The sequence below is a fragment of the Carcharhinus amblyrhynchos genome, chromosome 13, assembly GCF_965287045.1.
Source record: "Carcharhinus amblyrhynchos chromosome 13, sCarAmb.v2.hapA, whole genome shotgun sequence".
In the NCBI taxonomy this organism is placed as follows: Eukaryota; Metazoa; Chordata; class Chondrichthyes; order Carcharhiniformes; family Carcharhinidae; genus Carcharhinus; species Carcharhinus amblyrhynchos.
The window spans coordinates 46,478,577-46,492,382 of record NC_137336.1 but is presented as its reverse complement, the minus strand read 5'-3'; the positions used below and the strand labels follow the sequence as shown (position 1 = coordinate 46,492,382).

Sequence of the window (13,806 nt, the reverse complement as noted above, 5' to 3'; positions counted from 1 at the left end):
GATTTTCTTTTTCTCTACTAAGAGAACACAGCTTTGGTCTCAATGATCCATGAGTTTCATTAATCTTCAGTTGACTGGATTTTTTAGAGAAGGTTGTCTTTACTGTTCTTCTGTGAATATTACACCTGGTTCTGTTTTAATTATATGATCAATAGCACATTCAGCTTTCTGCCGCAAAGTTTGGCAAGATTCCATTCCACCTACATACTCTTTCACTTATTTTGTCTGGCCAAAGGAATTGGAGCAGATGCAACGTTACAATCAGCGAATGATTGAGCAGCTAAAGATCAAACAGCAACAGGAAAAGAACAGACTTCCCAAGATCCAAAGAAGCGAAGGGAAGACTAGAATGGTGATGTACAAGAAGAGTCTGCGCATTAACTCAACGGGGAGTCACACAGAAGATAGAGAGAAAATCAAGCAGGTAGTTTACCTCACCCATTCTCCACAGTTACAATAGGTGCTGCTGTCTTCCATCAGGCTGTGAATATAGATGCATAAAAGGCAAGCACAGCACCAAAGCTCCTCAAATAAAAAAAAAACAGATTTATTCCTGGTAAATTTATAATTTACAAAAATAATGGATAAAGCGGGCTAAATCAAAGGCTGCTGACCTCACTAAGCTGTTTCATGTCAACTCACTTTCCAGGAATAGATAAGATGCCCACCTTTGTCCCACCAAGGTAAATTTCGGATGTCAGGTAGCTTCTGGAGGCACCCTAAATTGTCCACTTTATCGCCGCCCCCCCCCCCCCCCCCCCCCCGGCTCAATTCTATGAACTTGCCTATTTCAAAAAGGGCTCTGAGGAAATATATATGCTCATTAATACTTTATAATAATGAATGTAGGCAACAGAAATTGCATATGCTGTGTGTTGCAGACAGTGGGCGACATTCTCTGACCTCCCCTCAGTGTTTTTCTCGGTAGCGGAAGGCAGCATGCCGTTTGTTTGTGGCGGGATCTTCTAGTCCTGCCACTGTCAGTGGGAACTTCCACTGAAACTACCCTACGCTGCATGGAAATCCACATCAGTAGATGTACCCGTAGCGAGACCAAAGAACATCGCCAGTGTGAATTTTTCACACCAAAGTACTCTGCTACGCTTCTCACAATTACTCACATTGGAAATGGATGTAATTTTTTTCTAAATCTTGAAAGAACTTCTGGTTGTAAAGTTCCTTTCATATATTCAGGAAGTCCTGGAGCACTATCCATCTCAGTTGTACGCTGAACACTTTTAAAGTTTAAAGTTTCTTTTAGTTTCACAAGTAGGCTTACATTAACGCTGCAATTAAGTTATTGTGAATATTGCTTAGTTGTCACACCCAGTGCCTGCTCAGAGACACTGAGGGAAAATTTAGCATGGCTAATCCACCTAACCACATCTTTCGGACTGTGGGAGGAAACCAGAGCACCCGGAGGAAACCCGTGGGGAGGATGTGCAGTCTCCACACAGACAGTGACCCAAGCCAGGATCAAACCTGGATCTCTGGCATTCTGAGGCAGTAGTGCCAACCACTGTGCCACAGTTTGTGTGAAATAGGTCTAGCACCCAATGCATAAAGAAATATCTCCTAACATCATTCCTGAAAAGTCTGGCTCTAATCTTTAGACAAACCCTAATGCTAGGCTCCCCAACCATTTTTTTTCTCCAAATTTCCCCACCTGTTTCACTTAATATCTTGAAAGCTTGAAGTCATCCCGTAACCTTCTAAATTTCAGAGAACACAACTTTTGCCTTCTCAGGACTTCACCCTTGGAGTCCAAGTATTATTCTAGCATATCTATAGTGCACTTTCTCCAATACCAATATCTCCTCCTTAGGGTGTGGTGTCCAGAGTTGCTCATTGTAAAGCTTCTAGGCCACATCTCTCATCCTTTAGATGTAAAAGCCAGCATTGGATTAGCTGCCTTGATTATTTTGTGTATCTGTTCATGACATTTGAATAACATATACCTGGACAGTCAAGGATTTTTGGACCACTGTTTCTAGCTTTCTACCAATTTGAGGCCCTGGTCAAGAGGAAGAAGGAGGCACATGACTTAGGCAGCTGGGATCAAGTGAATCCCTTGAAGAGTATAGGGGGTGTAGGAGTAGAATTGAGAGAAATCAGGAGGGCAAAAAGGGGACATGAAATTGTTTTAGCAGATAAGGCAAAGGAGAATCTGAAGAGCTTCTACAAATACATAAAGGGCAAAAGAATAACAAGGGAGAGAGTAGGACCTCTTGAGGATCAACAAGGCCATCTATGTGTGGATCCACAAGAGATGGGTGAGATCCCAAATGAATATTTCTTATCAGTATTTACTGATGAGAAAAGCATGGATGTTGGGGAAATAAATAGTGATGTCTTGAGTGTACATATTCCAGAGAAAAAGGTGCTGGATGTCTTAAAGCTTAAGGTAGATAATTCCCAAGGATTTGATGAAGTGTATCCCAGGACATTGTGGAAGGCTAGGGAGAAAATTGCAGGTTGCTAGCAGCGATATTTGAATCATTGATACTCACGGGTGAGGTGCCTGATGATTGGAGGGTGGCAAATGTTGCGCCTTTGTTTAAAGCCTGGGAACTACAGGCCTGTGAGCCTCACATCTTTGGTTGGTAAGTAATTGGAACGTATTTTGAGACAGGATCTGCAGGCATTTAGAGAGGCAAGGACTGATTAGGGACAGTCAGCATGGCTTTGAGTGAAGAATCATGTCTCATAAATTTGATTGAGCTTTTTGAAGGGGGTAACCAAGAAGGTAGATGAGGGCAGTGCAGTTGATGTTGTCTCCTTCGACTTTAGCAAGACCTTTGACAATGTACTGCATGGTAGGTTATTGCATAAAATTAAATCTCGTGGGATCCAGGACGAGGTATCTAAATGGATCCAAAATTGTTGTCTTGACAGAATGTGGAGATGCTGGCATTGGAGCTGACAGAAGCCAGAGGATGTTTGTAGAGGGTTGTTTTTCAAACTAGAAGCCTGTGACCGGCGGTGTGCCTCAGGGATCAGTGCTGGGTCCACTGTTATTTGTCATTTATATTAATAATTTTGATGAGAATATAGGAAGCATGGTTAGTAGTTTGCTGCTGACACCAAGATTGGTGGCATAGTGAAGAAAGTTATCTCTGATTGCAATGAGATCTTGGATCAGTTGGGCCAGTGGGCTGACGAATGGCAAATAGAATTTAATTTAGATAAATGCGAGGTGATGCGTTTTGGTAGATTGAACCAGGGTAGGACTTAATTAATGGTAGGGCGTTGGAGAGTTATAGAACAAAGAGATCTAGGGATACATGTTAAGTGGAGTCACAGGTGGATAGAGTAGTGAAGAAGGCATTCAGCATGCTTGGTTTCATTGGTCAGAACATTGAATACAGGAGTTGGGGGGATGTCTTGTTGAAGTTGTACAACGCATTGGTAAGACCACACTTGGAATATTGTGTACAGTTCTGGTCACCCTATTATAGAAAGGATATTATTAAACTAGAAAGAGTGCAGAAAAGATTTATTAGGATGCTACCAGGACTTGATGGTTTGAGTTATAAGGAGAGGCTGGATAGACTGGGACTTTGTTCTCTGGAGCTAAGAAGGCTCAGGGGTGATCCTAGAGGTCTATAAAATAATGAGGGGCATAGATCAGTTAGAAAGTCAATTTTTTTTCCAAAGGTAGGGGAGTCTAAAAGTAGAGGGTATAGGTTTAATGTGAGGGGAGAGATACTAAAAGGTCCAAAGGGACAATTTTTTCAGAGGGTGGTGAGTGTCTGGAACAAGCTGCCAGAGGTAGTAGTAGAGGCGGGTACAATTTTGTCTTTTTAAAAGCCTTTAGATAGTTGCATGGGTATAGAGTGATATGGGCCAAATGCAGGCAATTGGGATTAGTTAAGGGCAGCATGGACAAGTTGGGCTGAAGGGCCTGTTTCCATGCTGTAAACCTCTCTGACTTTGAGTAACTTGCCGAAAGACTGTCAGCCGTCTGTAAGGCATGGGTCAGGAGTGTGATGAAATACTGTCCCCCTATCTGGATGTGTGCAGTTCCAAAAACACTCCAGAAACTTGACACCATCCAATATTTTAAACAGGGCCTCTTCAACAGCACCTTCCAAACCCACAATCACTACCACCTAGAAGGATGAAGGTAACAGTTGCCGAGGAATGCCACCAACGGCAAGCTTCCCTCCAAGTCTCTCACCATCCTGATTTGGAAATATATCACCATTCCTTCACTGTCACCGGGTCAAAATCCCGGAACTCCCTAACAACACTTTGGGTGTATCTACACCACATGGGCTGCAGCAGTTCAAGACGGTGGCTCACCAGCACCACCTCAAGGGCATTTAGGGATGGATACCTAGCCACAGACACGCTCATTCCCATGAATGAAAAAATCCAAACTAGGTGTTGAAACGCAGTTGCTTTAGTTGGAATGGTATTGGCTTCCTGGCTGCCCCTTTTGCAATCTGATATATTATTGTGCTTAGGAAGGGCAATTGTTCAAACTTCTGTATTCTTCACACTGCATTGTGATCTGATTATTTTTGAGTTTTTTAAAAAACTTGTGTATGAGGAATCCAGCCAGCCCTCTGGTGCATGGAGAATGCCTTTATTCAGAGTGCTAAGATGCCCCAAAAACGCTCAATCAACATTTAGTTCAATTTTCTGGACACTATAGTGTTATGAGAACAACTGACATCAAAAGATGGATTGTATTCACAAAACTCCCTTATTCTCTAACATATGGCATGGTGTTACTTCCAAAAATAGTTTGGACTTCAAGAAGAGAAAAGGCAAAAGATGGAAAAGCAAAATCAGCAAATCAAGCATGAAACCCAAATGAAAGACATGCAACATACCTGTGACAATAATATCCAAGAGCTCCAGCAACTACAGGTAATAGGCACTTACCTTTGCGTGTTCACTGCTTGGTTTTTCCTGTACAAATCGCATTGTAATATTAAAGCAAACAAAAGTGCTAGAAATACTCACGTCTGGCAGCGAGCCGAGAACAAAGTGAAGAGTTAATGTTTCAGATCGATGACCTTTTGTCAGATTATTTTGTCCAGGTTATTTGGTTATTCTTGTTTGTGATCGCACCCAGGAGTATAGAGGGACTTGAATACATCTCATTTTGTACAGGCCAGATTATAAGTTGCTGCATAAACCCTGATCATCTTTCCTCATGCTGTTGCAAGGGAAGGTGGGATGTTTGCTTTGCGCAGTGCCTGTGCATCCTGACGACAAACTCGCTGAATCATTTTTGTACAATAAATAGTAGTTTTGAGTATGTGCCATTTACTTTGTTGAGCTCAACTTCTAGAGTGAGGCTCGTGTGTTTTAATGTCAGCCCACCTCCTTAGGGTGAAGTTTGGTGTTTTCTTTGGTAGTTGAGTAAATTTGATGCAAATAAAAACTTCGAGAACTCTCGCAGCAGTCTAACCCATACATGAACCTAATAGAACTAAATGAACTAAAATGTCTAAGAAATGTATACTGTAATGGAGATGGTGTGTAATGAGTCCAAGTGAACCTGCTGTAGTTCTGGTTTTAAAGGTTCCAGCAGATGGCCTCGAAAGATTTCCTTTGAAATACCAATTAAGCACTATTACACCTCTCATAAATATTTTAGGTTGCCTTCCAAGCCTACATATTTCTAAGCTGCAGAGCCATTACAAACAGTGATTCAGTTTGTGCAAATATTAGCAGAACTTGTCAGCAATTCCCCAAGTATTCTTAGTAATTAACAACTCCATTATAATTAGAAACAAACATGGCCAACCTTGGTGAATTTAATATGTGAATACTCCTTGAATTAAAAGAATACTGTTTTACATGATGCATTCAAAAGAACAGAAACGCAATAATGAAAAATTAACTTTTGTGAACAATTTGTATTCCCTTCCTGGGGATTCTGCAAATTTGAAATGTGTGTAAATGTTGTACACTTTTTAGTTACTTTGACTGCCAATTGTACACTGTCAGTAATTGTGCTTGAGATCATGTGAAATTAGGTTTTTATGCTTAATGGTGCTTAGGCAATATAAGAAAGGCATGTGGCAAATTATCAGTTGCAGTAACTTAATTATCCCTAATTCTTTAGAATGAAAAGTGCCATCTTCTAATTGAACATGAGACCGAAAAGTTAAAAGCACTTGATGAAAACCATAACCAGCAACTCAAAGAATGGCAAGAGAAGCTGAGGCCAAGAAAGAAAGTAAGTGGTCACGGAAAGTCAAGAAGATTAAAATAAAAAATTTCCTGTTTTCTGATGCCTGAATTTTTATTCATTTTTATGTAATTTATCCTTAGAAGGGGAAATTTGTGGGAATATTCACTGTTTCTGTACAGGCTGTCTTTGCCAATACAAGTTTGTATCAGGTGGCATAAGTATTAATTAGGTTAATTAATAAGGTTAAGGTTAATAGGCATTAATAAGCATAAGCATTAATAGGTTCAATAAACATTACATTGTATGTGGAAAATGTGGTCTTCTGATTATGGTATGTTGTGTTCCTGCACCTCCCCCACGCCCCCCCCACCCCAAACAAAACCTTCCCTCATCAAGTTCACTTCCAAGTATGGAGGTTCCTGTGGGGGATGGTTGGAGGGTAGGTGAATGGGTGAGAGATGGTATAGGCACTGAGGTTGTCACAACTGCCTGCTACATTTCCACGTGGCTTTTCTTCCAGTCTTAAAATCATTGTTTGTTTCCTTTTTGACTGTAGGAGTCTTTGCAGCTGAACCCAAGTTGGTTCATGGTCAACAAGAGAGAATTCCAATAAGAGTGATCTTTCTGTTTAAGACCATGGGTCTAGCTAAATCAGTAGCACCTATGGCAAAGTCCATTGGGATTGGGGGAGATCTCCAAGGGAAGTTGGTCTGTTCAGCATATCAGTTGAGAATGAGATATGGATTTAAATTGAGAAGCTAACCTTTTTATTTTGAGTGCACCACAAAGGCCAGGGAGGGAGGAGTTGATGGGAGAGTAGCTACTGGTCTGCTTTTGTCCACCATTAATTCACAGAATCAACAAAATAGAGACTTGAGAACAGGCTGCCAACACTGTTATGGTAGACAAGAATTCTGAGGAGAGCAATCATAGAGGACTTAGGAAATAATGAGTATGTCAGCAAAACGTGCAGTGAAACAACTGGATTGCTTTGGGTTCTATCATTGTTAGTAGCTTAGAAAAGGGACATTTGTAACAAATCTACAATCTAGTGTAATTTAAAAGTATATCCCCATTTTCCTCCCTGCAGAATATGTAGGGTAAGGTGAAAGAGAGCTTTGACAATGCCAACAGAGATGATGGGTTGATCTGACACTCCCTTATCGAGGGATAGAAGGTAGGTCGGGGGGGTGGGGTGAGGGCACATAAAATCCAGCAGATGCCCATTTGTAAGTGGCTTTTCATCCTCGGTGAAATCCCCTGAGCATAGGCTTGCTTCGACACCTTGTCATGGTGGGACTGCTTGTGTACCCGGCTGTAACCACCACTCCCAGCTGGCGCTGTTGATCATTGACCAGCAGCTCTCAAAGATGAAATGCACTTCGAGAAAGGAGCACAAATGTCACTGTGTTATTTGCTGCAGGGCAGCAATCGGGATCATGGGTGGGCTCTTTGCAACGCTTGAATGCACGTGTGTGTGTGTGTATACACACACACATATTCTGTCATGCACACAGATACTCTGTGGCCATGTATTTCAACATTTCAAAGGGCTTTTTAGCAGGATCTTGGATACAGTCACATTAGAATAAAAAATTTTTATTTATGTAACATATTTCATATGCACCAGATATCCCAGAAAGCCTTCATGGTCAGTGAATTACTTTTTTGAAAATAATTAACTGCTTTGTAGCCAAAGAAAGAAACCAACATTGCAAAACAAGATCCCACAAACAGCTTGCGTTCTGTTTTGCTTTGAGCTAATCGAGAGGGGTGATATAGTGGTTAGAATTTCTGCTTCACAGTACCAGGCACCCAGGTTCAAATCTGGCCTCTGGTCATGGGGAGTTTGCACATTCTCCCCGGGTCTACGTGGGTTTCCTCCAGATGCTTTGGTTTCCTCCCAAAGGCCAAAGATGTGCGGGCTAGGTTGATTAGCTATGCTAAATTGACCCTAGTGTCAGGGGATCAGCAGGGCAAATATGTGGGGTTTCGGGAGTGGGGTCTGTGTGGGATTGTGGTTGGTGCAGACTTGATGGGCCAAATAGCCACCTCCTGTAGGGATTCTATGATAAATGTTGTCCAGAACATGAGTCAACACACATTCTTGAAATAGCTATAGATTGCTGTCATACACTGTTTCCTAAACTCCTGTCCACTGTGACCCTGTTTTTCACCACCTTGAAAATTAATATGATCCCAGGGTGAAATTGGATGAATGGGAGATGTTGGAGCAGAGTGCAAGGGGAGGGTGAGTGGCTGGATACATGGCAGATGACCATGGGGTCTTATCCCCCTACTGTGGAAGATGCAACTTCTGAGCTAATCTCTTTAGCGCACATCATGAGACCTTAAGAGTTGTCCACAGTCACCATTGGAGGAGGGTGAACTTACAGCTCCAATTGCTTATCCTGTAACTCCACCTGGGGGGTCAGTACCCACAGTTTGAGAACCCATGCTGTAGTGAGACAGTATCCTTTAATGTTCTACTGGTTTGATCACATTGTTCATCCATTCTCTTTGTTTTTAAAATAGTCGATTCAAGTAAGAACAGGTACTTGGAACTAGTTACAAATAGATTTGTGTTCTGTAGCTGTTAAGAGGCAGTCAACCAACTAAATGCCATTGCATCTTTTGATTGTTTCATGACAACCTTGACTGCTTTAAAACCTGAATTCAAGTGACTCAGTTCTCATAAGGGATGTTCCACAATGTATGTGGCACTTCCTTGTCAGGTGATGTAACATATTCAGCTGCTTTCTGGCAGTTCAGCTGGCAATGCAAAAATGGAACCTCAGGAGTAGTCAATCTTTTGGGTGCTGGTCTTATTAAAATATTTGTGCATACTGAAGTACTTTCCTTTGTGAACTTTACTGTGATGGTCGAGTGAGAAGTGTCTTAATCAGTTACTTTTGCAGAGTACAATTTGAAGATTATTGTCTTGAGATACAAACACATAATATAGTACTTAATCTTCTGATATCTGAAGATGTGGAGATCTCGTATAAAATCATGAGGGGCATAAGTAGTATGAACACACAATTTCAGGGTAGGGAAATTGACAACTAGAGGGTGAGAAGGGAAAGATGTAAAAAGGACCTGAAGGGCAACTTCTTCACACAGAGGGTAATGCGTATATGCAATGAACTGCCAGAGGAAGCAATTAAGGCAGGTTCAGTAGCAACATTCAAAAAGCATTTGGATAAGTACATGGCTGGCAAAGGATGAGGGATATGGGCCAAACATGAGCAATTGGGACTAGCTGGGAAGGCACCATTGTCGGCTCGGACCAGTGGGGCTGAAGGGACTGTTTCCATGCTGTGTTGCTCATTGACTCTGTATGGGCTTCTGTCATTTTGAATGAGAAACTTGCAGTTTAGAGGCTGTTCTCTTGGATTCTAGGCAGAGCAATGTTACCAAATATGTGTAACAAAAGGGCATGAATATAATTTTATTTCATTTCGTGTTTAGCAGGTCAAATTCTTGATGTAACGTGACAGTAATATATACATAAATGCAGTTCACAGTTCCCTCTGAAGTGCACTAATCTTGCAAGTTCAGCATCTTACTCGTATAGCAGTAAAACACTGCCAGTGCTGGAAATCTGACATCAAAATAATAAATACAGCATCTGTGGAGAGAAAAACAGGAGTTAACATTTTGGGTGCAGATGCTGCCTGACCTGAATATTTCCAGCATTTACTGTTTTGATTTTAGTCCAGAATTTCATCAGGGCTGAGATTCCATTCTCTCGTAACTAACAGTTATGAAGAACACACATCACAGAACGTAGAACAGTACAGCATACTACAGTCCCTTCAACCCTCGATGTTGTGCTGAGCTATATCCAAACTCAAGATCATGCTATGGCACTTCCTATCAATCTGGTGTATTCCATGTGCCTATCCAATAACTATCACAGCAGGCAGTGCATTCCACACCCCAACCACTGAGTAAATCTACCTCGGACATCCCTCCTATATCTCCCACTGTGAACGTTATAGTTATGCCCCCTAGTAACAGCTACGTCCACCTGAGGAAATAGAATGGATGCACAGAGACTATCTATCCCCTTCGTCATATAAACCTGTGTTGCCTCTCGTTCTCCTCCGCTCTAAAAAGAAAAGCCCCAGCTCCCTCATCCTTTCCTCATAAGACCTACCCTCCAAACAGGCAGCATCCTGGTAAATCTCCTCTGCACACTCTCTAATGCTTCCACATCTTCCTTATAGTGAGGTGACCAGAGCTGCACGCAGTATTCCAAATGTGGTCTCACCAAGGTGCTGTATAGTTGCAGCATAACTCCATGACTCTTAAACTCAAACCCCTGTTAATAAATGCTAACACACTTTTTAAGCCTTCTTCACGGCTCTATCCACTTGAGTGGCAACCTTCAGAGATCTGTGGATATGAACCCCGAGATCTGTGGATATGAACCCCAAGATCTCTCTCGCTCCACGTTCCTCAGAACCCTGCCATTGACCTTTTAACCTGCATTCAAGTTTGTCTACCAAAATGAATCACCTTGCACTTATCAGGGTTAAACTCCATCTGCCACTTTTCAGCCCAGCTCTGCATCCTATCAATGTCTCTTTGCAGCCTACAAGAGTCCTCCACCTCATCCACTACTCCAACAATCTTGGTGTCATCAGCAAATTTTACTAACCCAGCCTTCAGCCCCCTCTTCTAAGTCATTGACAAAGATCTCAAATAGCAGAGGACCCAGCATTGATCCCTGTGGTACACCGCTGGTAACTGGCCTCCAGTCTGAAAATTTTCCCAGTGAAGTGTCACAAATGTTTTTGAAGTGCAAACCTTAATACTGATTATCAGCATTGAGATTTTAAGTAAAAATGACAATGTTTTTAAAATCTAATCTCATTTGGCTTTATTACATTGCTACCGTTTACTGAAATTACTGCCATGCCTTTAATATGCTGCGGATGTTGATTCACTGTGCATCCTGAATAACATTGTGTTTTGTGACTAAAAATAACTGAAACTTTTAGTGTGGTAATTTGAGCATTGATCAGGATTAGAAATGTTGTGAAATGCAATTCTGGCCCCAGGAATTTCCTTCACCCTCCCATTCTGCCACTGGTACATCACTGGAAACCCAGTTTATGTGCAGAAGTGGGAAGAGTGAACTCCCAGTGAAAGACATGGCAACATTGTGGGGTGCAACACCAAGAAAATTCCCAGCACCAGTCTTTATGCTATGGAATGCATGTATATAATAAAGGTTTAAGTTTATTTATTAGTGTCACAAGTAGGCTTACATTAACACTGCAATGAAGTTACTGTGAAAATTGCCTAGTCGCCACACTCCAGCACCTGTTGATTAGACTGCATGATTTTTTTAACAGCTCAAGTTATTAGAATTGAAATATATCAACAAAAAAAATCACATCACCAGATGCCAACACGTTTGGTTTAAAGTTAAGAATTTGTAGCGATGGACCGAGGAAATTTTTTACTTCAATAAACCAAAGTCTGATTTCACACATTTCTGTTAACACCATCAAATAATGAGATTGTAACAGGTTACTCATGATTAGTATTCAAAATTAGTACATGTGATACATCAAGGGCTGCTTTTGATTTTGGTATTTGAAAGGTTTTCAGTTTTGTCTGTGGTGTCTTTGCAGGCTTTGGAAGAAGAACTGATCCAGAAGAAAAAAGACCAGGAGGCCTTCTTTAAACTTAGCGAAGAAGCAGAATGCCAGAGTCCAAGTTCTCCAAACAAGGTTGCCAAATTTTTTCCTTTTTCTCCAGAATCATCCTAGGAAAGATCAGGACTCGCATTACTGCTCCATGAACTCAGGATTACAGAGATATGAACAAGTCTTTAATTTATATTTTCTAAACTGAAATTGTATTAATGTTTTCAGATTTAGAAGTGAAAGAAATGCTGTATTTACTACTGATATCTTAAAGAATATGAACTCTTGGATGATACTGTGTACATGTAAGGGCCTTGCTATGAAAGATAAATGTACACGTGCAGATGTACAGAAGTATTCTTTAATCAAGAAATGCTTTTCTGTGCCTCCTTCTAAATTCTTGTTTTTCAGAGCTTTTGTCTATACATGATCAGCTAACCAAGAAAGGTGATAAAAATTATAAAGCAAGTTTTTTAAAAAAGATGTTATTTAGTTCATATTATCAAAGAATTTTTTACTTAACTCATTAAGAATATTGATGAAGAACTGGGTTCAAATAATCCTGTTTAGGTCAACTACTGTATAAAAAAAACTGCCAATAAAAGTTATAATCTACAGCATTGCTTGCTGCTTGTTTCATGTTTGTTCAAAGAACCATATCAATAATCTTAAGCAGTGATGACTTTCCCTTCAGGTTTTTGACAACAGTCCTGCACTCTACTCACGTATTATAAAGTCAGCTGAAGGGCCTTTAGCTTGAAACTTGTTTTTATTAGTATTTTCAGAGATTCCCTCAAGAGGAAGAGTTTTACCAATTGCAAGTGGAATTATCTCACTTAGGACAGAGATTTACATTGTCAACAAGTAAGGACAGAAGAGGAAGAGTGAAAATGCAACTGAAAATCAATGCATAGATTTAAAAAAATTCTTCAGTGATCAGTGTCCAGTGGTTGTGCCACTATAGGTTATCGCCCTCTGGTGGTTGAAAGCTCCAGTTCCCTCCTGGGCATAGCCGCCTTTTCTCATTACATTGTACTGTTGTTTAGTGGCTGCAGTAAAAGCTCAACATTTTCACCTCAATACTGTTTGTGTACTGTGTGTAGTGCCGATCTGAAAGTAAACAGCCTATTGGCATTATGGCAGCATCAGAACATTTTCCCATCCCTTGCCAAAGCAAATTGGTGAGTTTGTTTGGCACTTAAACTCGGATATTGACCTTTATTTAATTAATGATATTACAGCATTTCAATGGTGGAAACTATGGCAGCTACACATCAACTACAAAAGCAATAATGCTTAGGAAAGATTGAAATGGTCAATTCAACATTGGCATCAGAATCTGATTTGCACTTTGACACTTAATCCCAACTTTTGCTCCCTTATTGACTGTTTCATGTGGAAAAAGAGACCAAAGGATAACTCTGTCCCAGGATTCAGTGATGGAGAAGGGACATCTTCAGGACTCACCACCCAGCAAGTTTGGACCTAATGCTAGAGCACTTAGCATATTCTGCCTCTATATTACTCAACTCCATAGTTAATACATCAGCTTCTATTGCCTCAATATAGCAGACCCTCCATCTACGGTTTTCAGGCCATTGGTGCCCACTTCCTGATGTGGCTGATATCAGATTGATACAAATCTTCAAGTCACTCATCTAATTGCAATGTCCAGCTGCCTTTGAGGATAACCCCTTGCAGAAAGGGGGGGTCGGTCATCATAGTCAACCTCTCGACGAGGATAAGAAACATCGTCCTCACCGGGGAACACAATAATCCTGTAAGTCATCACCCCAGTCTACCATATCTGCTGACGTGTACCATGAGCTCCAGTTACATATCTGGCATCCGTCAAGGCAGTCATCTCCCAAGTCTTGGGGTTGCCCTTAAATGAGAATTCTGCATTTGCTCCAGCCAAGGTTCTCTGAGCTGCTTTTTCCTCCTCCTAGGAGCACCTAACCAGAATAGACTCAGTAACTCCCTGCCCTT

At 41.1% G+C, this 13,806-nt stretch overlaps 1 protein-coding gene across 2 annotated transcripts in view; it reads left to right on the top strand.

The window, feature by feature from the left end:
• Positions 1–12,439, top strand: part of stk10 (serine/threonine kinase 10) — a 105,720-nt gene extending 93,281 nt beyond the window's left edge. For both annotated transcript variants that reach the window (XM_080201642.1, XM_080201641.1), the window contains 4 exons: positions 236–424; positions 4,753–4,878; positions 6,086–6,199; positions 11,803–12,439. In XM_080201642.1, coding sequence (XP_080057768.1) covers positions 236–424; positions 4,753–4,878; positions 6,086–6,199; positions 11,803–11,940 — 567 coding nt within the window. In that variant the 3' untranslated portion in view covers positions 11,941–12,439. The remainder of the gene's footprint in view (positions 1–235; positions 425–4,752; positions 4,879–6,085; positions 6,200–11,802) is intronic.
• Positions 12,440–13,806: the final 1,367 nt, after the last annotated feature.